The sequence below is a fragment of the Cebus imitator genome, unplaced genomic scaffold, assembly GCF_001604975.1.
Source record: "Cebus imitator isolate Cc_AM_T3 unplaced genomic scaffold, Cebus_imitator-1.0 Scaffold589, whole genome shotgun sequence".
Lineage (NCBI taxonomy): Eukaryota > Metazoa > Chordata > Mammalia > Primates > Cebidae > Cebus > Cebus imitator.
Window position 1 is genome coordinate 227,483 of NW_016107904.1, and position 27,597 is coordinate 255,079.

The window sequence follows — 27,597 nt, forward strand, 5'->3', positions numbered from 1 at the left end:
AAAAAAAAGCTAATGGAGCATTTTTTGCTAAATCCATAAGCACTGTTGCAGAATTACACTGTGAGACCCATGACATCTCATTGACCCACCATTAGTGATGTGAGCATAGTTTAGGTGATGACTATGTGATTCCTTTGAGTTATAGTTATTTTTCACCTCTTCACTAGAAAATAATCTATGTGGTGTTATTTGGGCACTATGCAAATGTATACTTACCCATCAGCTGTTCACATAATGGTTTTTACCCCAATTGATCATTTTGGCCTGTGTTAAAATTGACACAATAATTTTGTGTTTATAAAAGGTTGTTTTTTTTTTTTTTAAATCATTCCTTTGTCAATTATTTGCTGATATTCCCCTATAAAGTAAAGCTCTTCCTTATCAAATAAGGCCATTTAGATATTTTTAAGTAGAGTTCCTCTGGTAAGTGTTTAACTCTTTGCTTTTAAATTTAAAGGGACAATTAAATTTCCTTCAAGTTACCAACTTTCCAGGTAAGAAATATGTTAAAAAGCCACCTTAAATGGTAACAAATGAGTTTATGGCTTTGTCTTTATTTAGTATTATTATAGATTGTGTTACTTTGATATGTTTTAATCAGCACTTATTTTATTGACATATAACACATAGTAGTAGTAAAGTGCATACATCTTAAGTTTACAGCTCTTTTTACACGTCTATTTCCTCCACCCCCAAAGACTCCTTTCTATTCAAACACTTTTCCCTCCCTCCTTTACCATATAATTACTTTTCTAACTCTATCACCATAAGCTCTCTTCTTGAACTTAAAAGGAACACATTGTCTATACCCTTCTTTTGTCTGGCTTTGTGTGAGATTCATCCATGTTATTGCATGTAATAGTCATTTTCCTTTTTGATGCTTAATTGACATACCTTTGGCCAATGAGAGGTATTTCCAGCTGGATCCTTTGTCTTCTATTGCCAAAAACTCATTAATCTTTGAAAACTTTCTTGCCCGAGATGATATCTTAGATTCATCTTATACCTTCTGTGCCTGTGTCCTGGAATCAACTGTTTCCCCCAAGGAGTCCTGTTTCTTTTTTTTTTCTTTTCTTTTCTTTTTGAGACAGAGTCTCACTCTGTCACCCAGGCTGGAGTGCAGTGGCACGAACTCAGCTCACTGCAGCCTCCACCTCCTGGGTCCAAGTGATTCTAGTGTCTCAGCCTCCCAAGTAGCTGGGACTACAGGCACAAGCCACCACACCCAGCTATGTTTTTTTGTTTTTTGTATTTTTAGTAGAGATGGGGTTTCACCATGTTGGCCAGGCTAGTCTCGAAGTCCTGACCTCAGGTAATCTGCCTGCCTCAGCCTCCCAAAGTGCTGGGATTACAGGCATAAGCCACCTTACCCAGCTCTGTTTCTTTTTAATCAGTATTGGAGACCCTAATCTGGGAATTGAGAATGCCTGTTATACCTTTTCTAGGCCCTTTTCCTGGACAGACAGAACTATAAAATATAGCTACATTTAAAATATATTTTAAATCATAAGTTCATATTGATATTTTATTCCATTTTAACATTGTAATATTTCTCCCCAATATATTTTAATTGTATATATTTCTCAATTTTAACATCTTTAACATAATGCAACAAAAAGATATTTGTGTGCAAATACAGTTTATATAGCTTTGCAATATTGTACCATTTAGTAGCATTGGTCTTCTCTGACAGGTGTTAAAAATGATGTTCATATGGATATTTATTTTTTCCTATGGAAGTGTCATGGTGAACTGCTACACAATATTGCTGGACTGGCTACTCATCTCAAATGATGAAGTTTAGAAAAGTTTTGTTTATGTGTACAAACATACATACTCTGACCATTCCCCAGCCAAGTTTAAGCTAAATCAGCTTGAAATACCTGGATCATATCAATTTCTGTTGATTCTGTTTTCAGTCTGTATGTAAGTCAAATAGAATGTTGAGCATCATTGTGACCAGTTGATTCAAACTGCTCAAACTATTGCTTTGATATTCGAGTAATTTGAGTAGTGCTGAAGCCATCTTTAGAAAAAGGTTTGGTTGTAAAAAGATGGCTTTAATTGAATATTATTTTAAAGGCAATTTTAAATCTAAGTAGTTCAGGTTGTATGCTACTTAAGTATTATCTTCTAATATATTATTAGATGAACAAATTTAAGCAGAAAACAGTTGTTAAAATCTTAAAATGCTTACTTAGCCTGACAATTAAAATTGTTATACTATGCAAATAATCGGTAGAGATTTGGGAAAATAGTAAGTATATGTATATATATAAAAAAAGAAAAACAAAAAAATATATAGAGAATTTAGTAAGTATAGTAAATTCACTTGGTATTTATACATGAGAAATTCTAAGAAAATTTATTTTCAGAACAGTTTCTAAGTAACAGTTTTATTGAGATTAATTCACACAACATAAAATTCACCCTTTACAAATATACAATTCCAGCCAGGCACAGTGGCTTATGCCTGTAATCCCAGCACTTTGGAAGGCCAAGGCAGGTAAATCACTTGAGGTCAGAAGTTTGAGACCAGCCTGGACAACATGGCAAAACCCTGTCTCTATTAAAAATACAAAAATTAGCTGAGTGGTGGTGGCGGGCACCTGTAATCCCAGCTACTAAGGAGGCTGAGGCAGGAGAATCGCTTGAACCCAGAGGCCGAGGCGGCAGTGAGCCAAGATCATGCCACTGCACTCCAGCCTGGGTGATAGTGAGACTTCGTCTCAACAATGCATACATACATACATACATGTATACAATTCCATGTTTTTTAGCATATTCACAGAGTTGCGCAGCCCTTCCTACTATCTACCTTTACTGTATTTTCATCACCCCAAAAAGGAATCTCATACTTTTTAGCAGTCACTCCCTATTCTAACCAGTTTTCACTGAGAGTAAAGAACTGTTTTAAAGTATACATAAGTAATTAAATGGTCATTCTATTTCTGTATTAATTGTAATTCTGAGATACAGCAAGGGTTTTTGAATTATCACTATAATGAAATGCTCTAAGTCCTGGTCTAAACAGGAGATTGTACTCACAAACTCACTATGGATATTCTCATTGTTTTCTTTGTAGGGACAAGATCAAAACTAATAGAACTTTCTAGAGGATTGAATGATCTGGTCCTCTTTGTGAAGAAACATTGTCTTCTGCAAGTCAACCAGAGAGAGCTGCTTTCTTCCACCTGCTGAGCGTGGCATCATAGTTATTCCTAGTGCTTGAGTGTGTATCTTCTGTGTACCACCTGGACTTTTTCATGGAGCTTTTCCTGTAACTACTCCAGATCTTCCACTAAAGTTGTAACTTGTTTATGGCATCTTGCTGTGGTGTGATTGACGCCTGTCGCCAAAGAGCACGGAGCCTCCTTACAGCTCTTGTGCCCTCGTACTCTCCATCTTACTATCATAGCGTCTGATGTCTTCAGTCCCTCCAGGATTCTGTGCGCCTTCCCCGTTGCAGATACAGCAGATCATACTGTTGCTCCTTGTGACCAAATACCATATTTGTCCCAAACCTCCACCTAGGGCCCCGGGACCCTGGAAGTGGAAGACATCAGCTGGAGAAGCCCTGATGATTTAGTCCCAGGGCCTTTTGTTCTCCCATGCCTCCCTCTGCCACTCTGTGATTTAGACTTTTGCCTTCTTTCATCTGATCGGATTCTCATTGTGAGATGTGGTGACTTTCATGTTAGATCTTCCTCATTGATGCCTTGATTTTATTTTAAAATTCATTTGTATACTTCTTTTGATTAAAGCATTCCAAATGTTGTCTTAGAATTTTTCACCCAACTGCTTGGTTTCAAAGATCTTAAGTGGAAAACTGCCTCCTGGTCAATACCAAATTTGTAAAGAGTGTGAAGTGGAGTTTTTATGCTTCTGTCAAACTTCCATCTATCTAATACTGTACGTGTGTCATATTTTATTCCTTTGTAGTCTTCAAAGGAATTGGAAGTTTCAGTGTGATGCACTTTACTAGTTGTAAAATAGACTATTGGAGGGAAAAGGACTCTCTAGTTAATTTTTGAAAAATGCTTCAGGTCTTGATAATTTTTATTTTCATTAATCTTAGCCAGTTTTAGAATTGTCAGCTCAATCTGATTTTCACAGTCGTTTTTGGTAAAAGTTGGAAGTGGGAATTAGCAGATGACTTGAGATAAGGAAAGAGGAATGATGTTATATTTACCCTTAGAAATAGAAGTGATCTAAGAATCCGGATTAAAACCAGCATCCTATATACAGCTCCACAAGATGCGCTTCTCTTCATGGTGATTTTTCATATGTATCATCTACTTTGACTTCTGCCCTGCTTTAATGTCCATATAAATGTTTCACTCCAATTTGTGTTGAGTCCACTGATATAGAAGTTTTGACCTGTAAACCATTCATCCTGCTTTAGTCATGTGATAGTACCAATGCAATTAGCCCCACTCCCACCACTGTGGGGGATTTCTCCCCAAGAGGAGGTGTGCTTTGACCAGCTGCATGTGGCTTGATTGCATTCCTGTTTCTCTTAGTTCCGCTGGATCTGGTTTTCTTTTATTTCATTGTATTACCTGAGCTTAGGACAGTTCCATTCATCTTTAGAAAGAGCTCATCTCTTCCATCCTTAGAAGAATTTCATCAGAGAATGTATATGTAATCAGTCAGGTGAAAGAAATACTGATGTACTTCCAAGAGACTGGTGAGAGGTGGGCCATAGGAAGCCCATAGGTGTGAGGACTGAGTCAGTGTTTTGGTGATGGGACTGTTCCATATGATTATTTTTGTGTAGTGTAAAAAATGTAAAAAAAACAAAAAAAAAGGTCCTTACATCCTTACATGCAAAGACCCTAGCTTGGTGTTTTTTGTTTGTTTGTTTGTTTGTGTTTTTTTTGACACAGTTTCACTCTGTTCCCGAGGCTGGAGTACAGTGGTGCGATCTCAGCTCACTGCAACCTCCGCCTGCCAGGTTCAAGCAATCTTTGTGCCTCACCCTCCCAAATAGCTGGGATTACAGGCACTTGCCACCATGCCCAGCTAGTTTTTGTATTTTTTGTAGAGATGGGGTTTCACCATGTTGGCCAGTCTGTTCTCGAACTCCTGACCTCAAGTGACCTGCCCACCCTACCTCCCATGGTGCTAGGATTACAGGTGTGAGCTGCCACATCCAGCCCCTAGCTTCCTTATAAACATGAGATATTATCTTCCTAGGCTTCAATTTCCAGCGATACTCCTTTATGTTTTCAAGTGTGATACACTATAGGAAAGAGGAGGCAACAGTTTAGGGCGTGCTGCCTACTCCCTGACTCTGACAGCATTTCTCTTGTTTGAGGAAGGCCCATCGATTGCCACATCTTCATAAGCAGCACCATGTAAGGGGCTCAATATGGAAAATACGGTGTAGAAAAATCCCATTACATTCTTCCCTTTACAAGTGTTTTTCAAAAGTAAAGATTGATTTCAGTGTGGCTTACTCACATCCATCATCTGATCCCCAGTATAAACTTGCTTCTCCTCTGTTTTCTTCATTAAAAATTTATCTTTAATCCTAAAGCAACTGCAAGAAGAGTTTCAGGAACAGCTTGTGTTCTCCTAGCTTACTCTAGCCCCTTTACCCAAGTATTCATTGATCCTTTTTGTCAATTGTACATAATTCTCTGAATTTAGGCAGAGAATCTGGCTGTTTACTGGGTTTGCCTATAAGCCAATGGTCAGATTTCTCCGCATAGGTTGTAACATAAATAGACATGGACCTTTTTCAGCTAAATTCTTTCCCATTCCTCTGTATTGCTCTCTCATTTATTTTATTTTAAGTGGGGACTGTGTCTATTTAAAATAGTGCCTGACACATAGTAGGTGCTTAATAAATGTTAATAAGTAATATTAAAATAATAATATTCATAAATAGGTGAATCAAAGATAGAAAACTGTCAGACATTTTCCTTGGATGGTAGGGCAACATCTAAGTTCTTAAACCATCCTTGTCTCTAAATTAAAAATATGGAAATTCAGGTCGGGAGCTGTGGAAGTGCTGAATTTCCTTATAGTGCTAAGAGATGACTTTAAAATGTAGAAAAAATGTAAAGAAGTGGAAGGATAGATCCACAGGAGCCATCTCTTCCTTTTTTGTCTCTAAATATCTGATTTTGGCTCCTGAATACAGAATTCTTTCCATCCAAACAGTGTGACATGGTTTTACAGTCTTGCTTGTAGATTCCAAAGACCTTTCACATACAGCATGCCATTTGATCCTTATGATGCCATGAGGTAGACCACGCAGTCTCTATTTTTCATATGAATCCCAAAGCACTTAAATAGCTTGCCAAGGTGGCATGGTAAGTCAATGGAAGGGCCAAAGCAAGCAGTTAGGTAGTGCTCTGAACAATACACCAGGTGATTCGTATTATCTCTTTTGAGGAATTTCTTGAGTATACTAATTCTCAAAGGGTAAGCTCTAAACCCCAAATTTTCTATAGGGCAAGTTAATTCCATTCAGGAGAGGTTTTCTTTTGTGTGTTTCCATTTTGGCATAGTTACAGGAGATAATCAGATGGATTTGGCAGCTTTTACCTAAAAAGACAGGCAACTTGAAGTGGATAGCTGTAGGTAATTACTAGAGTTATTTAGATTTCTGTGTCTGAATGAATTCAGTGCTCACTGCCAGCCCTTTCATACAAAGACTCCACATTTGAGAGTTGATGCTTTTATCTTTTTGCAGACTGGATTACAGCTTCGGTTGGGTTTTGTTGCATATTTACAAATGTATTCCTGTTGCTGTTACTTACGAACAATAACTTGGCTGGCTATCAGATTCTTGGATCACATCCTTTTTCCTTCAATTCTCTGGAGACATGATGTTATTGTTACTTTATTGTTGTCCATGTCTGGTGGCACTGAAAGGTCTGAGTCCTGATGGCTTTTTCTTCCCCTTTTGTAGATGACCTGATTGTTTGCCCTGGATACTTGAATTCCTTGTTTATCTTTGAAGTTTAGTAACTTCATTGGAGTATACCTCAGGATTGGCTGTTGTCTGTTGCCTTTTTCTAGAATGCACTGAGCATTAGATATTGTCATTTCAGGCCTCACTGCATTTTGTATCAGTTTAGTCTGTGCTCTTCTTCAAAATTTTGTTTTTATATTGGCTCTCTGTCATCTGTCCTTCACATTTATCTTTCCTTAGATGGCATTCATCTCATCTTCATACTGTATGATTTTTTCTCAAGTCTTATCCTCCATTTCAGTGACTGACTCAGTTTTCTGTACTGTTGATCCTAGGGCTTGTTCCTTGTAATGTGGCTTCCACTTCTGTTACAGTTTTACTTTATTTTATTTTATTGAGACAGTGTCTCACTCTGTCACCCAGGCTAGAGTGCAGTGGCACGATCTCTGCTCACTGCAACCTCTGCCTCCCAGGTTCAAGTGATTCTCGTGCCTCAGCCTCCCAAGTAGCTGGGATTACAGGCTTATGCCACCACGCCTAGCCAATTTTTGTATTTTAGTAGAGACAGGGTTTCACCATGTTGCCCAGGCTGGTCTCAAACTCCCGACCTCAAGTGATCCACCGGTCTCAGCCTCCCAAAGTGCTGCGATTATAGGCGTGAACCACCATGCACAGCCTAGTTTCGTTTTTTATCTCTTTCTTTTCTTAGCTCATTATGTTGTTATCTTTGATTCATTATTTCTTCCACGGCTGAACAATTTTGTCTACAGTTTTCATGTTTATGAGCTCATTCTTTTTCCAGCATGTATTTATCTATCCTTTGCATCTTTCATTCCTTTTCTTGTATTATTTTACTTTTATCTTGATGCACAAGTATCATGATGACCCCCTCTGCTTTGTATGCCTTTGAATGGTACCAGTTCTATCTGTCCAAGAAGAGTGGGTAAATCCTCCTTGACTCCTCCTCTTTTGAGCGAGACATGTTTGAATGATAACCTTAGCACTTTAACTCTAAGGCTAGCTCTTGATGGGTTATAGTGGTGGAGGGTGTTTTTGGTTTTCATTCATTCTGCTATTTGGATTTGGGGGAATAAGGAGTGATGCGAAGCCTCCTTGGAACATGTTGTCTGTGAGTGCCTTCCATAGACTTTGTTGAATCCTCTGCCCTGGGGGTGGCCAGGTCCCATTGGGAGAGAGATCCACTTTGCATTTCCCCATTCCCACTAGTTATCCTAGCAGGAACATGGTGGGTTTATACTTCTGCTCTCCTGGATTGCACATGGCACACGTTTGTGAAATCAGCTCCTGAGGTAGTTTCTCTCCTCTGGTCCTGCTTCTCGCCGCTCTTCCTCTTTTGGATACAGGAGGGGATGAACACACATGGTGCATCTGAGATCTCAACCTCCCCTCCTCGTTTTTGTGGAAATATGCCCACACAGAGTGTGGCCAGCCTCTCCTAACTGTTGCCAGTCCTGTTTTGCCAAGTTAACAAATGATCAGTAGAGTTCTTGGGAATCCTGTCATTAACTGCCCACCAATTGTGGCCACTGGAGACTGGGAGAAATGCTGGGCAAATGCAAGAACCCTTCTTTGATTCATTCCCAACTTGGTTGTATCTGTCAGATATTGCCCTGGAGTCTGTGGTAATGGAGTTGTGGCTTTTACTAGTTTCATTACAGGCAGCTTTTCTTGTTCAATTTTTGGATGTGTGGGTCAGAGGGCAGGAGCACTTAAATAAACATGCATTTGTTCTGCCATCTTTTCGGCAGTCCAGATGCCTAAACGTTGACTTTGAAGTTAATGTCCTTTGTAATCTACATTTGAGCAAACAGAAGGAAGCAATATTTCCAGCAAGAAAGGATGATTAACAACTTAATCACTACGGGATTTTTGTTTACTGTTCTGTGTGGAAAGATGACTTTTAAGTCAGGTTCCTGTTTCATTGATTAGTGATATCTGTACCTTCTGGTTTGAAAATAGAGGACATGTGACATTTTAATGGACTTAAATTATTAACCATTGACAATTATTAATTAGCTGATTAAATATGATAGAATATTCCAAACTAGCACATCACCAGAGTTACCAAGAGAAGCCTAAGCTCTTCTTTATGAATAGGTTGTTGGTGGAGCTGTGCCACTGAGGGGGGTTAACACCTCTGAGACCTTAACTGTGCCACAGGTTTTCTTACCTGTCTTTTCAATCAACCCAGTTTAAAATTTGGTTCATCAAGAAAGAGAAAAGTGCTAAGTCTTCATCAGAATTTCTTTAGATTTTTTATGAATATATATTCACATAGTTTGGAGACCTGAAGCCCACCACCAAATCACACCAAGTTAATGTTTGAAAGTGAGTTTGTAGGTAGATGCCAGGGCTGGGGTTTTATTTGGCCTTTTTATAGAATGGAAGCCACATTGCCTCGGTGGTGAGCACATTCCACCAGACATCCAGCAGCAAACTTTCATCACCTTCAGAGCTCCAGCATAACGACCAAGGAGCACTAGTGACAGCCTTGCCGTATGCACCAAGTTCCGTCCTGGGCAGTACCTTTCCCTAGCGTCTGTCCTGGTGTGAAATGGAGACTCAAAGACCTGTACCCACATGTAAGAGAGACTAACAAAGGGAGGGTGGCAGGGAGAGGAGTCATGTGAAGGAAAGCTACCTTTAGTCCTCCATTGCAATACCTGTCCAGTGTCGCCAGTGTGCTAGAAACTGTGTTGAATGCTGGGCACGTGTCAGGGGTCAAAGCAGACAGAAACCCCTGCCTTATGAACCCGCATTCTATTAGGGAAGACAGACTAGAAACACAATAAGGATATTTAATAGTACAATTGAGAGATGAGTGCTGTGGAGAAAAATCAACCCAGAAAAAGAGATGCAGGAGGTAGCACCAAATCATCTCCATGTTGTTTTCATCACGGATAGGTGCGTTCCTTGGAAGACAAAGCGTTAGTGATTCCTGAATTTTTCTCACCTTCACTGATCAATCACCTTCAATTGATCTGAATTTGGAGAGTCTGTTTTCTATGCCTGCCTCCGCACTCAGCTCTGCAGGGGACCCTGTCGAGGTCCCCACACTATGGCTTCGGGTAGACAGAACAAACGGGAGCCCATTTCAGTTCATTGTCTTGCTGACCAATGGGGAACAGTGGTCAGGTGAAAGGAGGCAGCTTTTACAATCAGACTTCATTGAATAGTGTGGGCTGCTGTTTCCTTGTAACAAAACCCCATAATTACAGCAGTTTCCAGATGTGTCTTTTTAGGACTTCAAAACTCATTATTTGAATAGAAGTTTAAAGCATCTGGATGATAACGCTGTAGCTAAAACAGCTGCTTGTCAGAAGAGACCCTATCTAACACTTCCAAGCTTGTTTTAGAGGTGGAGGAAAGGATAATCTGGGATGGCTTCTTTCTTAAGTCCACAGGTCGGTAACAGCTATATATATATCCCCCAAAAGGAAAATAAAATGACAACAATATTTTGGTCACAGAATTCCTGAGAAACCTCTGTTTCTACCTTTCTGTCTCTGAAAGTGACATGAATTCCCCATGATCTGGGTGATAGGGTTAGGACGGCCAGGACACTGTTACTTTGTGTGTGACACAGGCGGCTCCTTATGACAGCTCTTCCTTGCCTCAGAGAGAATATCAGAGCCACGGCGGGGGCCGGGGGACTTGCAGTTTTCTGTCTGGTTGTCCCTGAGGGTAGAGCTGAGTGACCCAGCAGTGGGGGATTTAAAAACTGGAGAAGAAGATGGGATGTGTTTATCCCCATAGGTAGGGCCAATTTGTCACCCTTTAAATAAACTTATTTGTATATAAACTAAAGGATTTTAGGGCATCATTACTGAAAGCATCCAAGCAAATATCTGATACAGTTATGTGCCTGCATTAAAAGAAAGCACCCCCCTTATCTCGCCTTAGTATCCTTACAGTGTTTTAATAAGTTCAAAATGCATCCTGTAAGTGCATTTTTTTTGCATAAAACAGCTAAGGTGGAGAATTGACTTCAGTTCTCTCCATCCTTTCCCCTTAAGTGTTGGCGACGCTGCAGAGGCAGCATGCCTCCCATTGGAAGTGGTGACTTCCTCTTTGATAGAGGTTTGCATGTCTCTTGAAAATGAGAAGAAGCAGAGATTGATTTCTGGAGTCCCATGATCCAGTTCGGACTATTGGGAATATTTTTTGTGGGATTTAAAAAAAAATTAGAGACATGAGATAGTACATTTGTGGTAATACCGGATCCAGGAAGCTTACAGTGAAGAGTATGAACTTAATCTAAAAAGTATTTCTCTGTTCTATAAATCTCTCAGTGACATTTGGATTAATCAAGCATAATTAAATGTAGTTAGATTTTTGTCAGATTGTAGATCAAAATAATATTCATCTATGGAGAGGGTAATATATTCTGTAGAAATTTTATTAAGCACTTTTTTATTAAGCAAACACGAAGGAGAACAAAATCAACCTCAGGAAGGTTAATTACTAAAAAAACACAAAGTATAGTAGATTATGTAAATCACTTTAATTTTGAATACCATGGCTTGAGCTTTAATTTACATAGAGAGGTATTTTGGATTTGTTTTTCACATTATATTTTCTAAAAGTATAGAATTGCAATTGCATTCTTTAAAAGTTCTACTCATTTTAGGATTCCATTAAGTTTGCTTAACTTTTTTCATGTTATAATTTCCAAAAGCAAAGAGTTACAGTTCCATTCTAGCTAATTATTTTAATACTCCATTAAGTTTGTAAATTGTAAGACCATATTTTTATTTCTATACAAATGATGATATTAAGAGAAGTATCAGGAGAGAGGGTGTATGTGAAAGCATCCCGCCCATGCCTGGTCTTGCAGTAAGTGTTCATTTAAAAGAAAAATTTAAAAAGATAAAACCTAAGAGTTTAGACCATAGTATTTTAGTAATTTCTTTAAAGGGAAAAGTAAAGAGATCAAATTGATTTTATATGTATTTTTTTGTACTCAGAGAATTACATTTTCACTACCCCCACCTGTCTCAGGGAATAGCCTTTGATAAGAATCCCATGGAAATCTCTGGAACTCTATTATAGTGTGTTCAGATTTGATAGTTCTTATGTAAATTTCAGAGCTAGAGCTTCAAAACTAGAGTATTGTAATCTCAGGAACATAAGATTATCCAAGTAACCTGAACTTTGCTCTTTTCATGATAAATGACATTCAAATTTCCTTTGTCTAGAAGATAAGCATAGATCCCTTTTATCATGCTTCACTGAGATTTTCACAGAAAAACCCTGCAATTTGATTTTGTTTGATAACTTTGCTTTTTGGCTTTTCAGTGAGGATTTTATTTTCCATTGGAACTGACTCCTTTGGGGATAAAAAGCTTTCACTTAAAAGAACATTCCATTAGATAATTCTAACTTCAATGAACCTAAAAGTGGCTTCTTAATTAGAATTCTCTGCATAACTTTTGCAAATGGGCCAAAACAGCACAAATATCGACAATCATGTGTGTACTGAGTAATATTTGCCCTCCAGTTAGCAAAGTCAAGAAATGTCTAACTCTGGCACATAGCACTGGTTTAACTACTCTTTAGTTCATCTTTGCTTTCCAAATTGGTTGAAAACGGCAAGCATAGAATGGAATGCATATTAATAAGAGAACCACTTAATGTTTTAAATATTCTTACCTTGAGATTCTTTTTAAGAGAAATAAAAGAATCTTAATACCGAATTCTAGTTCTTTTGGCTTTTCATGTATGCTAGACATGAAAAAGGCAGTTACAAAAATGAAATCTGATTGGAAGTCAGTGGTGTCCACCATTGAGCTGTGCTGAATGTCGTGTCACAAAAGGAGTTTGTGAAAACAGGTAGGATGAGTAGAAAATGTTATACTGCTGTTTCTGTTGTGGCACTGCTTTCTTATAAATTCCATTTGCTTTTTGTCATCTGAACTGTTACAACCGTGAGAAACCTCAGTCCATATTTTTAAAGGCACTATATACTTACAGTAAGAACCAACTTATGCCTTCATCAAAAAAAAGTTGAGGTTAACATTCCACATGTTTAATGAGCATAGTTTAGAATATTTACAGCTAAAGTCTGTCACTTTAGGGATTTGACAAAACTTGAAACTGCCTGCTACTGAAGAGGGACCAGGCAGAATATTCTCAGCCTTGTAACCAGCATTAAAGAGTAAAATGTAAGGGGCTTGATGAGATCCTAGATCTGTTCCTTTTCTCCTAGATCCCTGGGTAACTCCTGGGAAAAGCATCACATTAAGTCCTTTGGTATCTTGCTTTTCAAGCAAAGTATGTGATTTTGACCAATGAATTGTGCATCTATTTAAAAATTACCAAGTGTATCTTGACTCTTGAATGGACAGTCAAGGTGAGGTTTACTTAGGAAATATAAAGTATGGAGTATTTTTAAAAATTCAAATTGATCTATTCACTGTTGGAGGAATTGAATTCTGTTGCCTCCTTCTTTCCCATTATGTTCTTTGTTAGAATTGTGATGCCCTCTTCTCATAGTGATGCTTAGCTCTCGTGTGGAAGTGAGTGCCACACTCTGATTAGAAACCGGAGTTGTGCCTGAGTCAGTCCTGAAAAACATTTTCAAGAAGAACGGAACATACCGCTTTGGCATTCTGGCTGACCCTAATCTCTGTACAGTTCCTTGGTGTTAAAATCATTTGAGGTCCTAATTGCTGCTTATGGTTTATATACACACCATCTTCTGCTGTAAGTTTACATCCTTTCAAAAGTATGCAAGTGCTTGAAATTTCAATGTTTCCCAAATCTAAAACAACTTGTGACTACCTAAGAAATGCTTGAACCAAATAAGAAATGCCACTGTGGAATAAAATATACCATTGTGAACATATCTGATGCTGCAATGAAATGTAAAGTTCCATACTTTACTGATTTTTTATCATTTGACTCATAAAGGCGGTGTCTAAACTGGGAACAGCTGCTAATAGGGTAAAAGTATTATACATGAAATAAAAGTTCATTACAATATTTGTACTCATAAGTCAAAATCTGACCTGGTTTGCTTTATGCCTCTGTCAGCCTAGTTACAGTGATAAATGTACACGAGTCCAGTGTTCCCAAGCAACTTTGTTTATAGAAAGAAGCTTGGTTCCCCGAGTACTATGCTGTTCTGTGGCCTGGCTGGTACACACCATCATGAATGAAGGATGACTTTGGTTTGAGATAATCTGTCACTCCACATTCCATGGAGAAAAGTGTTTCATTTTGATGGTTGGGAAAATATGACCAGAGAAGTGTGTGACTCAGATAACGTTTCTTGTAACTTGCAGAGAAATCTGTGGTGTCTGTCATAGCCAAACTAGTCCTGGAGCACGCGGACAATTCTGTACCCCAATAATCAGAACAATAAAATGGTAGTTGTGATTCACTGTGCATCACTATGGTGTTTTCTGAGCTCTGGTCTATTTCTCATCACTTCCACCTATAAACTTCTCTCTCTTGGTTTCTGAAATTTCATACATTAATGGCACCAAGCACCTTTGCAAATTGCTGGTAATAGACAAGGATGCTTACTGAAAGTCTTATGATTGAACGAAGGAAAAATAGGTTATTTGGAGTCTCTAGCAGGGAACATGGGGCTCACCTTTTTTGGGGAGCATCCTATGGGTGAAATATAGGAGCTGTCTAACAGTAAACTGTTGGAGTTGGTATTTTTCAAAATATGGTCCATGGATAGAAGAGGCCATACCCTGTACTGTCTAAGTCAGGACACTTTTGAGAATGAAAAAGAGCACTATTAATTGTTTCTGTAAACTGTGTAGGCAGGTGTACACTGGCAGTCATGGACAAACGGAGATGGCCTGGCCATGGCCCACCTATACCAGAGCTACCTGAGATGTGGCTCATACAGATTCCTGGGTCCTACCTCAGCTCTTCTACTGATTGATTCTCTAGGGGGCAGCAGGGAGGCCTAGGAATCTATATTTTAAGAAATGCTCCAGGGGAATTGTTTCAAAAACTAACTTTGCAAACTGCTGCCACACGGCATCTTCAGAAGACAAACAACTTGAGTTTTTCAATGAAAGTACTATTGGTTCCATGGTCTTTTACAATGAACTGGGCAGCACCGACACCAAAACCCAGTGCCTCCAAAGACCTTTGGCTGCAGTTAAGTGTTTCCTGAATAATTAACAGATGTAGCCCTCATGTTCTTTAACAGTGTATAATTCTTTTAGTAAACATTTTGTGGTGAAGAGATTCCTTTTCATTTTTTAATTGGAGAGCCACATAACTGCTGTCTTCCATGTTTAATGCTAAAAAACAAGTTCTCAAAAATTTGAGGCAAATGCCTTGGATTTGAATGGTCCTTGGGGAATTTCATGTCAGGAAATCACATTTGTCTTTGTTAAGCTACCAATTAGCTCTGTTAACTGTACCTTAGTTTCCTTATCTATAAAATTAGGGAGTTTCTGGGCAGAGTGGCTCGTGCCTGTAATCCCAACACTTTGGGAGGCCAAGGCAGGAAAATCACTTGAGCCTAGGAGTTTGAGACCAGCTTGGGTAACATAGCAAAACCCTGTTTCTAGGAAAAAAAAAATACAAAAATTAGTCAGGTGTGGTGGTGCACACCTGTAGGCCCAGCTACTTAGGAAGCTGAAGTGGGAGGATCGCTTGAGCCTGGGAAGTTGAGGGTACAGTGAACCACGATCGCATCACTGCACTCCAGCCTGGGCAATAGAGTGAGACCCTGTCTCAAAAGTGAATGAATAAATAAATAAATAAAATTAGGGAATTGGACTAAATGGATTCCAGACTCTTTTTAGGTTTGATGTTTTGTGGCACTCTTTAAAAACCTAAAATGGTAAGCAATTACTAACCTACTTTCATGTTGTTTATATATGGAATACAAAAGCAGTGACTCTTGAAATTGACGGTGGTTATACTCAGAATTTTAGTATTACCCATTTGTATTTTACCAAAGTCAGCTGCTGTGTTAAGACATCATTCATGACTTGGGATTTGTATTTTTGTAGCAGCAACTCCTGCCCTGGCTTGAAATCTATCAAGTATGTGCGGTTTAGGCTCACAAAGAGACTCATCAACTCAAGATCACACAGTTCCATGTAGCTGCTGCAGAGCATCATACTTTAGTGTGTATTTTTACTTCTTTGTCCTTCATTTCAAAATCCTTTCCCAATGACTTAATAATGCATGCTTACATGTGATTATCTGCTGATAATATTTTTAGATATTCGCTTCATAATAACAGATTTACACTTTGATCACATGAATAAATCATAAGCCATCATATAGAAGGGGTTGCCTCTAGGAGGGTTTCTGTAGACCATCATCCACCACTAGGACTCTCTGCAGTGATGGAAATGTGCTATATCTGTGCTGTCCAATATGGTCGCCACCAGCCACCTCAACAGTTAAAATGTGGCTAGTGCAACTGAGGAATTGAATTTTACATTTTATTTTTTGAATTTAAATAGCTACATGTGGCTAGTGGCAACCATACTGGACAGCCATTTCATCTGTTGACTTATTTAAGATTAACATTGAGCATCGTTTTCACCAGTCACCAGGCTGGGTGCTTTATAGCAATTGTGTCATTTTTAAACATTGGTGTTAAGGTGAATCCTTTGTCAATGAATCCTTTGCCCTCTGCCCACTGATGACACTTTTATCAGCATAATCATCTCTCTCCTTAATTAAAAAAGATAAAATGATATTTAGACCATTTCCTATTGTGACCACATGGGAGATCAGTTCTCTTTGCTACACAAGCCATTAATCATCTGCCTTTTTGAGTCCATTTACTTTCAGGCTTATTTGGTTCCCTGAGCTGACGTATTACCATAGCCCAGAGGGTCTCAATCTGACTCCACTTCAGATCCTTTAGAGGGATGCTAGGGAGTCTTTTTTATGACATGCAACAGGGTTGAAAACCACTGATAAAGTTCAAACTATAGACCAGTCTTTGGGAATAGGTAGAATGCTGGCTGCACCAAATCCTGTCTCCCTGGCACAGAGCAGGCCTAGGAGCTTTGCACCTTTCTTGATGATCTGCTTAATGGCAATTGGGAAATTCTTAAAAAGGAGAGAAGGCCTTGTCAGTTTGGATTTGGGCCAACTAAGCAGCCTTGTCATGCCCTTCTCTGCAAGAAACTCTAAGTTAGGCTAATGCTACTCTTAACTCTTCTCTGGCATTCTTGTCCAAACAGTATTTGCAAGTCCTCAAACAAAATAAACATGTTAATGATTTTAACAACAGTGATGGATGCAGAAGCTTTCGACAGTTCCTTAGTGACAGCTTAATATAATAGTGTAATTATTTCTAAAGTTAGAGATAATTATTGTCACCTTAGCACAATAATTGGAATGGATCTTCCTATATGAAAACTGCTCTTCTCCTAGGGCTTCAACTGGTAATGAAATAACAGTTTATAAGGGCAAATAAATGTCCCATTTTTCAGGTGAGGGAGGCCCATCAGGCAGTCTGCAACCAAAGAATCTAGGGGAAGATAGAGAATGACCACCTCATCCATGAAGCAGCCCTATCCAATTAGGAGCATTTAAACTATTCCATGTGAGGCCCTCACAAAACAGAACCTTACTACCATTCATGGGCCTACCTAAGGGATGACATTGTCAGTCTCCTCTTTTTAGCATAGTTTCAAATAAATAGAAAATCTTTTAAAAATCTGGTTTTCCTATTTTCTCTCACAGAGTTGGTAATCTTTGTACTCGAGGAAAGTAAAATTATCATGTAAAATTAGTAAGTAAAATAATTGTTAAGATTCTATGGGTAGAATCAGAAGTTTCAGTGGGCAGAAACATGGACTTTTCCTTAAGCACTAAGTCAAGTCAAAGATAGGGCCAGACAGGAGACTGAGAGCCAGACTAGTAGACTGAAATTGGGGACAAGGGGCAGGGGTTGTGTCCTCTCTGGTCTTTGTATCCCCATCACCTAGTGGCCCACTCAAATGTTTGTTGAGTACTTCGGGTGGGAATGTATGCCAAACCTTAAGTTACAATGTGAATCAAAGGCCCCGACTTTCAAAGGAAAATAAGTTATTCTAGAAAGGAGCATGGAGTAGCTTGACACTATTGTGGCTGAAAGTGATTCCTAGCTTACACTGGCTGTGATCAGCATCCAAAGAATCAGGAAGAAAAAAAAAAAAAAAAAAAAAACAGGAGGTGAATAGGCAGGAAGCAGATTGTGCCTAACAGCCAGACTCTGTATCCCTGGGTTTGTTTCAGTGGGAACATGTCCAATGGTCACAGACCAGTTAGTTACCACTTTCGCTTCTTCTTGTTATAGCCAAGTATGGATTGGAGGATATGTACAAGGAAATCGGGGGCAGGGGTCCTTTAACTTCCTTCCCTACTGGCCATGGCTCCACGTTTATGAGTTGAGATTTCAACACTTCCTCTCCTTATGGACCAGGCAGCATGTTCCTTTGCGTCAGATATACCCCATTATATCTATTCCATGCTTCTCTTGCATTTTTGTTTTGTTTTGAGACAGGGTCTCGCTCTGTCTCTCAGGCTAGAGTGCAGTGGCACGATCTCCGCTCACTGCAACCTCTGCCCCCCAGGTTCAAGCGATTCTCCTGCCTCAGCTTCCCGAGTAGCTGGGACTACAGGCGTGTGCCACCATCCCCAGCTAATTTTTATATTTTTAGTAGAGATGGAGTTTCCCCATGTTGGCCAGGCTGGTCTCAAACTCGTGACCTCAAATGATCTGCCCACCTCGGCCTCCGAAAGTGCTGGGATTACAGGTGTGAGCCGCTGCACCTGGCCCATGATTCTCTTGTGGACATCAAAACTCAAACATTTGAGCTAGGTCATCACTGGTAGCGGTTAAATAGGAACTTTGTTAAATAGGAATGGTAAAAAGAAGGAATTATCTGTATCTGCATGACAGTTACTGCTCCTCAACTCTGTCAGGACCCGAGAAAAAGATTCAAGGGTTTGTGACCACTGTCCTCAGTCACCTTGGGTTAGAGAAAATAATGGCTTCCCAAAAATGTCCATATCCTAATCCTCAGAATCTAGGAATACGTTGTATTACATACAAAGAAGGAATTAAAGTTGCTGATGAAATTGCTGATGACCTGAAAACAGGGAACTGCCTGGGGTTATCTGGATACGTCCAATGTGATTCCAAGGGCTCTTATAAGTGGAGGAGGCAGAAGAAGAGTCAATGTCAGAGTGATGTGACATGAGAAAGACTGGACTGGCCCCTGCTGGCTTTGAAGATGTTAGGGGGCCATCAGCCAAGAAATGCAGGTAACCTCTAGAAGTTGGAAAGGACATGAAAACAGATTCTCCCCTAGAGCCTCCAGACAGGAACAGCTGCCACCTGCCAACACCTTAATTTTAGCCCACTAAGACTCATTTTGGACTTCTGACCTTCAGGACTGTAATTTAATAAATTTGTGTTGTCTTAAGCCACTGTGTTTGTTATAATTTGTTACAGGAATAGGAAACAAATACAAACCTCTTCCACTTCTTTCATCTATTATTAATCCCTGGGTACCAGATATAGAAACACATAGAAAAAGAATGAGTGACTCAATGGTGTTAAGGGGGATCTGTGATCAGGCTAGTAAATGGCATTTTGTGAACATATTCCCAGTGGAATATGACTACCAAACAGATAAAAAAGACTGGTTATCTTCTCAAGCTATGTAATGGGTCATGTCCCAGTACGCACATGGCAGATGATGACAAGTTTCCTTTGGACTTGGACATTTTAGAGTGACAGGGTTATTTGCAAGTATAGTCCGTTGAAAAGGTCCCTGTGGAAAGGGTAAAGCACGCCAACTCTTTCAAGTAGGGAATCATCAATTCTTTTTAAAAGGAAGGTTACACGTCAAATATTTTACTTGTACTTAATCCCTCCATCAGAACTCTTTATGAATAGAGTACAGGAACCTTGCAGCTTAATTCTTTTTCCTCCACTCAAGAAAGATTATAAAGTTAAGGAGAATAGAAATTGTTTATAGGTGGGGCTGGGCGTGGTGGCTCACACCTGTAATAACAGCACTTTGGGAATCCGCGACATGCAGATCACTTAAGGTCAGGAGTTCGACCAGCCAGGACAACAAAGTGAAACCCCATCTCTACTAAAAATACACAGACACTCTCACAGACATAGGGAGAAAAAGAAAAAAAAGGTACACAAAAATTAGCCAGGCATAGTGGCGCGTGCCTGTAATCCCAGATACTCTGGAGGCTGAGGCACAAGAATCTCTTGAACCAGGGAGGCCAAAGTTGCTGTGAGCCAAGATCCTGCCACTGCACTCCAACCTGGGCGACAGAGCAAGACCCTGTTTCAAAAAAAAATTGTTTCTAGGAAAGAGCACATGTCAACCGTGCTCTGAACATTTCTCCAAGTTTCTCACATTCTGGTCAACTGCAGCTGAAATTTAGCCAATATGGTGCATTTTCTAGAATATAAGTTATGGTAGTGTAGAAGACTAACATAAGGGTTCTGTCACCTACAGATATTTGGGCTCTTAATGCGATTTTCAGATTTTATTGTTTATTGGTTTTACTTGATGGTTTCCTAAAGAAGTTGATCACCAGATATACTTTGATGCTTATGAACTGTCACACTGTCTCAAAAGCATCTCTATGGGAGTCTTTCTAATCTAATAGTTCCTGCTGAATACCTGGAGACGTCGCCTAAACATTCGACTCCGGTAACCAATGAAGACTCCAAGACAAGAGAACTGTGTGTGTGGGAACATTTTTTAAAAATTTATTTGTTTTACTTTAGATGCATACTATATCTGGCATTTCTGCCCATGTTATCCTTCCCCACCCTCCCCTCTCTCCCCACCCCCACTGTCTATCCCCTATCCCCCCAACTGCCCCCAGTGAGTGATGCTCCTCTCCCTGAGTCCACATGTTCTCGTTGTTCAACACCCACCTATGAGTGAGAACATACGGTGTTTGGCTTTCTGTTCTTGTGTCAGTTTGCTGAGAATGATGGTTTCCAGATTCATCCAAGTCCCTGCAAAGGACACGAACTCATCGTTTTTTATGGCTGCGTAGTATTCCATGGTGTATATGTGCCACATTTTCTTTGTCCAGTCTGTCATTGATAGGCATTTGGGTTGGTTCCAAGTCTTTGCTATTGTACACAGGGCTGCAATGAACATACGTGCCCATGTGTCTTTATAGTAGAACGATTTATAGTTCTTTGGGTATATACCCAGAGTGGGATTGCTGGGTCAAATGGAATTTCTATTTCTAGATCCTTGAGAAATCGCCACACTGTCTTCCACAATGGTTGAACTAATTTACACTCCCACCAACTGTGTAAGAGTGTTCCTATTTCTCCACATCCTCTCCAGCATCTGTTGTCTCCAGATTTTTTAATGATCACCATTCTAACTGGCATGAGATGGTATCTTAATGTGGTTTTGATTTGCATTTCTCTAATGACCAGTGATGATGAGCATTTTTCATACGTTTGTTGGCCTCATATATGTCTTCGTTTGAAAAGTGTCTGTTCATATCCTTCACCCACTTTTGAATGGGGTTGTTTTTTTCTTGTATATCTGTTTTAGTTCTTTGTAGATTCTGGATATTAGCCCTTTGTCAGATGGGTAGATTGCAAAAATTTTTTCCCGTTCTGTTGATTGCCGATTTGCTCTAATGATGGTTTCTTTTGCTGTACAGAAGCTCTGGAATCTAATTAGATCCCATTTGTCTATCTTGGCTTTTATTGCCATTGCTTTTGGTGTTTTAGTCATGAAGTCCTTGCCTATTTTTGATAGTGTACCTTTTCCCCCAGGAATTCTGCTCTTTAACAAAGGCTAATTCTCTTGGGGGCAAATGTCAAGTTTCTTAAATATGGGTTTTATTACACCTTATAACTGATTGTTTTCCCCTTGAGAATATGTCTGAGGTTTCATGGAAATCAAGAAGAAACTTGTAACCATTGGCTTGAAATACAACCTGTCAAGAATGCATTTGATCTATGTGGCAAAACTGAATAATATGGTATATGAATAATAGGTATTCCATTTTTAAATTCATTCCCTTGTGGACTACCAGCCTGGCTTTATTTATTCTAGACCCGAGGCTAATGTCGGAACTGTGGTCATTTCAAAATGCTCAACCTCTCCGTATGGGGTTAATGGAATCTCCTAAATTTGGTGAGTGGAGGGCATGAGCACAGTTCTCAGAACATTGACATCTGCCTTCGGTGCTGACATCTGGAATCCAGATTTAGCGCCTCCACTCCCATCCATCTGCATCTAGCTAATCAAAGAAGCTTTTTTCCCGAAGATGGAAAAGTGGTCGAAATGGCCACTTCTCAAAGTTTAGGTACACTTGGGAAGCATTCCATCAAGGGACAAGATAAGCAAAGTGGACAGAACCTGAGAGCATTTTATCTTGATGCTAGAAGTGTGGAGGCTGAAGGCATAAACCAGTCAGCAATGCTAGCAGTTGTGGAGGCCCCAGGGGACTGGAAGACCATCTGTCCAGCTTCCCAAGATGTCAGAGTTCAGTACTTTCTCATGGTCGTCCAGTGACAGCATCACAGCTGGGAGAAGCTTGGGGCAGTGCAGGCTGCCTAATACGTTCAGAGGCCTTTACAGGCAAAGGAGACCTTAGAAATCATTTCCTTGAGGTCAAAGAAGTGAAAAGGTTAGGCCAACATCACAAAGTCAGTTAGTAGCGGAGCCTACAATTCCCTCCACGTGGTGCTGTTCCTAACTAGCTTGCAAGCCAAATGTGGGGCCTTTGGTAACTCTAAGGCTTTGCCCTGATCTGCACGGTGCAGAGTCGCATCCTTCTGAAGTGCTAGGGCCACAGCTGGGCAGAGCCAGCCAGCGGGCTGGGACAGCTACTACAATGCCTGTATTTTTCCCCACTGAACTAGAGCTCATAAATAGGAACACACAGCAGCACACTTTTTAAGAAACATGACAATGACACACAAAAGTGCAATTCTGCTTCACTTTATTTATAAACAAGTTGAGAATGGTGTGGTCCATTTGAGAGCAAGAATGGGATAGGAGTGCGGGGTGGGAGGGTGCGGGGGACGCACAGAGTTGGGGGAGGCTGATTCCAGTAGTTTGCGTTATTCAGCACCAGAGCAAATGCTTGGGCATAAGGTCGTGCTTTAACCCAGACAAGTCATCGTCTTGTCTTCTATGTACAGCATAGTCTTAAGTATGTATGCTCTAGTTATGGCTTTGTCCCTGGACACACTGCAGTGACACAACAGAAAAAAACTAGAAATAAGTTGCAAATGCCTCATGAGCTATTTCTTTTTAAAAAATCTGATAGCCAAGGCTAATGCTGAATGGATGCCTAAGAATCAGGCACATCTCTGCTAGAGACAGGCTCATCTGCTTCAGCTGAGCCAGTGACACTGTCTTGCATCTCTCCCTGGGGTATGACTAGATGCTAAAATAAGTACTGAAGACGGAGAGAAAATAAATCTGTGCTCTTCCTGTCCCTCCCTCAGGGGGTGAAATCACAGTATCTAATAGCCTAAGGCATGGAGCAAAACTGAAATCCCTAAGCTGTCTCTTCCACTCAGACCAGGTCAGAGGCCAGGCCAATGTCTCGTGTCCTGCTCCTCTTGAGGCTGGAGTTCCTTTGCCTTGGTAAGGTCCTAACACACAGGAGCATGCTTGCCAGAAGTAAGTCATTCAGTGTGACTACGGCACAGCAGTTTCACCCTTGTTTCTTAGCTGGTGGAGGGGTGATCAGTTGATTTTAGTGTCCCCATAAGCAGCTAATGTAGAAGTGCTGAAATGAAACAGCTAGAGAGGCAGGGACCCCCACATCTTTCGTGGGCATTTGCTAACCTTGGTTGTGTGTAAAAGGAACCCTTACCTCTTCATCTGTTAGGGGCGAGTTAACACTTGAAAGGGAGCGGAAAATCGGCTGGGCATGATGGCTCATGCCTGTAATCCCAGCACTTTGGGAAGCCAAGGCGGGTGAGTCATCTCAGGTCAGGAGTTCGAGACCAGCCTGGCCAACACGGTGAAACCTTGTCTCTACTAAAAATACAAAAATTAGATGGGTGTAGTGGTGGGCGCCTATAATCCCAGCTTCTTGGGAGGCTGAGGCAGAAAAATCCCTTGAATCCGGGAGGCAGAGGCTGCAATGAGCCAAGATGGCACCATTGCACTCCAGCCTAGGCAACAAGAGTGAAACTCTGCCTCAAAAAATATGTGTTTGTGTTTATGTGTGTGTGTATGTGCGTGTGTGTGTAAGAAAGAGAGAGAGAGAGAGAAAGAGAAGAAACGAAAGAGAGGGAGGGAGGAAGGAAGGAGAAAGGAAGGCAGGGAAGGAAGGAAAGAAGGAAGGAAGAAAGGAAGGAAGGGAGGGAGGAGGGAGTGAGGAAAGGAAGGGAAGAAAGGAAGGAAAGGAAGAAAGGAAGGAAGGAACGAAGCGGAAAATCACTACCTTCCTGTTCCCCTACTACTTCAGTCCCACTTTCTCCCATCTTCATAAGCTGCCCCCTTCTGCAGTCCTAAGTAGCTTCCTCTAGCCCTCCTCAGTCTGAAGCCTCCTTTCCTCACTAGGGCAAAAGGAATCTCCTCCCTTGCGTTGTGTCATTCTTGCTTACCCCTCCAAGCTTGGAGCACCCTTCCCATATTTCTCATTCCAGCCTTAACTCACTCTTGGCCATTACGGTTGACCAGGCGGCCCTAACAAAATGCAACCTGGTCCCCACCTGGGAGCAGGAAGGTGGTGTGGGGGTAGGGGCTGTGAAAGGCTAAAAGATGGCCAAGAAATCTCAAAAGTTGGGTTGCAGAATCCTCCCCATTCCTTCTCAGTAGACTTGCAGCCTCAAGAGGGTATGGGGTTGGGGAGCTCACTGCAAGTTAGGAGGGTGAGATTTAGAACCCATTTATGTGTGGTTTGGGCCCATCCCTGGAAGAGGCATTGGTTGTTTCCCATAATTGGCAGCAATGGTGACATTATCTGATGAGTCACTAAGTGGCACCTGTCAGTATGGCATGTAAGACCTGCAAATGTATAGTCAACCTGATAGAGTGTTTGCTCCAGAGTGCAGAATTCAGGTAAAAGTGGATCTGTCTGCCCTGGGCCATGGCGTGGGGGCACAAAAGGCATTCCCAAGAGAGTCTCACTTATAAAGTGAGGTCCTGAAATGGTTTAAGGAGAGCAGATATTTTTTTAATCCTCCTTTCCTCCCTCCAGGAACTTCTTTCCTTCTATTCTCTTCCCTGTTCCCACCACATTCCCTTGCCTGGGTGGCCTCATCCTTTACAGCTGCAAGTGCCAACTAACTCAAATGGATGGTAGACTGACTTGCATGGTTTGACCTGAGTGCGTGATGGAAGACAGGGACCAAATGACACAACGGAAGAATGGGGCCCTTGTCCCTCTCTGAAGAGCAATATTCTAGGTGGGCCTTGACTGCAAAAGGAAGTTTTCTTCCTCACACGCCATGTTCCTGCCAGTTCTCTGTCCCACATGAGTGCTTCACAGAGTCCTGGAGAAAGAACGTGCCAAGAACTAAGAGGTTCCGGGCCGGCTTAGCCTCGTAGTTTTGCTTCCCAGCGGACAGCACTCATCTCCTGGTGGGTAGGGAGGTAGTTCAACCCCAACACAAAGGGGAAAGACACGCCGCCTTCCTTCGTTGGTTGCTCCCTTGTCACCTAGAAGGCTGGTTCCCAAGGAACCAGCTGGAAAGAGGCATTTCATCCCCTCTGAAAATAGAGGCCCAAACCAACAACCTGTAGGCAGAGCTCAGAATCTCTTGTGATAGACAAGCCCCCAGCTCTGTCTCTGACTTTACTGGCATACCCAGACAATAACCCAAAGAGTTTGGCTCCAGATCTTAACTCTCCCTGCTCATTTCACACAGGTGACTAAGGAGCAGGAACACCTAGAGTCCTCATCCCACTTGGCAAACCTAGGGCCAGAGATAATGATGCTACTACCTAGACCACTCAGATGGTGAGATCATAACAGAGCCCACAGTTCTCTGTAAAAGGTTTTCAGAGTTTCTCCTTCACCCAAAAATGTTACAGGAGGCCATGAGAACAACATACTCATTTCCTGGTTGGGATAAAACATTTCCACAGGAATCTGGGATGCACTTAACAAAGTGCCCAAGTCACCAGAGAACAGATGGTTCTTGAGACCAAGGATTTCAGATGAGTATTAGGGTGGAGAGGGGGAGTGGGGTCTATTATAAAATGCCACCACTATATACTCATATTGCACATGTGATACACCCAGGGATGGTATATTGGAGCATACATAGAACAGATACGTGCAGGTAGCACCCCCATCGGTATACTATGTTTGATGCCTCAAACTGTTACTTGAGGTCTATGAAACTGTTAACTGGTCGGAAATGGGAAAAGCCATTCCATAATAGCATCCTTTAAGGAGAAGCTTCAGGAGACATTTCTTGTCTGCTAAACTTGGAGCCAAAGCAAAGCAGCTCCTCTTTTTTTTATATATTAGGAAGTTTTTCTTTGTTGCAGTTCCCACAGATTAAGGTAATTTCTGCAAAACAATGCAGTGAAACCAATGATGAGAAAGTACAACCAGGAGCATGTCAGGCCTTACGTGGAGTTCTTGACAAAACTGTCCTTTGAATAAAAAGTTAAGGTTCACACTAGATGACCTTTGATAACTGGCCTAAAGCAAGGCTTTGTCTATGAGCCACGTTCATGGAACTGGAAGGAGTTGATGCGTTCCAACATCAGGTCTCAGTGGCTGGACTGAGAAGCTTGGAATTTGTCTTTAACTTGACTATTTCAGAAGCACTTTGCCCCCTCTATTGGAAAAAATTTTATTCTGGAAGAGCTGGGATGGTGGGAGGCAACGTGCAGGACCCTTACGGAGGCAGAAGTAGCAGGCTGAGGGAACAGCTGCTTCCACAGGTGGTTTACTTGGTGGGGGTGGGTGGAAGGACCAAAGCAGAAGTCACCCCATCACTGCAAGTCTCTCTGGGGCACTCTGCATCCTTTCTTAGCAAGGTTAGAGTGATTCTAGATGATGCTAAGAAGGTTTGTGTAGGTTGTCCCGCTCGAAATCTCCACGCCTCACCCAACTCTTGAGCTGTATGGAGGGTGAGAGAACTGGTCCCAAGACCTTCCCTTAGCAGAGTTCAGGGTCTCCCTGCTGAGCTGCAGCTCCTGTGACTATCACCCTTCAAACACCACCCAGGTACCCCCTGTGACCCTCGCCCTCTCCCCATCCTGTGTGGTGTGGCTCTTGCCTGCCAGCAGCCTCTACTTCTCATCCTCATCCCCCTCGCTCATGCTGCTGATGGAGGCTGAGGCTGCTTTTGGTGAGGAAGGGGGTGAGGTTTTGAGTGGGAGCCATGAGAAGGTGGGCGAGGGGGAGCGGGAAGGGGACCGGCTCCGGGTTGGGCTGCTCACAGGACTTTGCTTCGGGGATAAGGCCTGCAGCATCCGGCTGCTCCTCTCCTGGAACATCTGCTTCTAAAGAGAAATTTGAGAGAAGGCATCTGTTAACTTAGCAATCGAAGGCACTAGTGAAATAAAAAGGTAAAGCAGGCAGAAGAGCCAGTACCCCAAAACTCCTGAGCCCACAAACCTAGACTCGTACCACATCCCATGTTGTCCAAGACTATGTATAGTAAGGAACCAAGTGACATTCAGGGGCAGTGACAGAAGATTACAGTTACCACTGTTTTT

The 27,597-nt window shown here is 41.2% G+C and overlaps 2 protein-coding genes across 7 annotated transcripts in view; one reads left to right on the forward strand and one right to left on the reverse strand.

Moving 5' to 3' along the window:
• Positions 1-3,786, forward strand: part of PDK3 (pyruvate dehydrogenase kinase 3) — an 81,645-nt gene extending 77,859 nt beyond the window's left edge. Inside the window, exons 12-13 of one of the 2 annotated variants that reach the window (XM_017516460.2) lie at positions 458-494; positions 3,086-3,786. In XM_017516460.2, the coding sequence (XP_017371949.1) occupies positions 458-467 (10 nt within the window). In that variant the 3' untranslated portion in view covers positions 468-494; positions 3,086-3,786. The remainder of the gene's footprint in view (positions 1-457; positions 495-3,085) is intronic. The other variant, XM_017516459.2, reaches the window with a different exon arrangement.
• A 22,602-nt stretch (positions 3,787-26,388) lies between these two features.
• Positions 26,389-27,597, reverse strand: part of PCYT1B (phosphate cytidylyltransferase 1, choline, beta) — a 101,843-nt gene continuing 100,634 nt past the window's right edge. For all 5 annotated transcript variants that reach the window (XM_017516463.2, XM_017516462.1, XM_037734220.1 and 2 more), the window contains one exon: positions 26,389-27,381. In XM_017516463.2, coding sequence (XP_017371952.1) covers positions 27,169-27,381 — 213 coding nt within the window. In that variant the 3' untranslated portion in view covers positions 26,389-27,168. The remainder of the gene's footprint in view (positions 27,382-27,597) is intronic.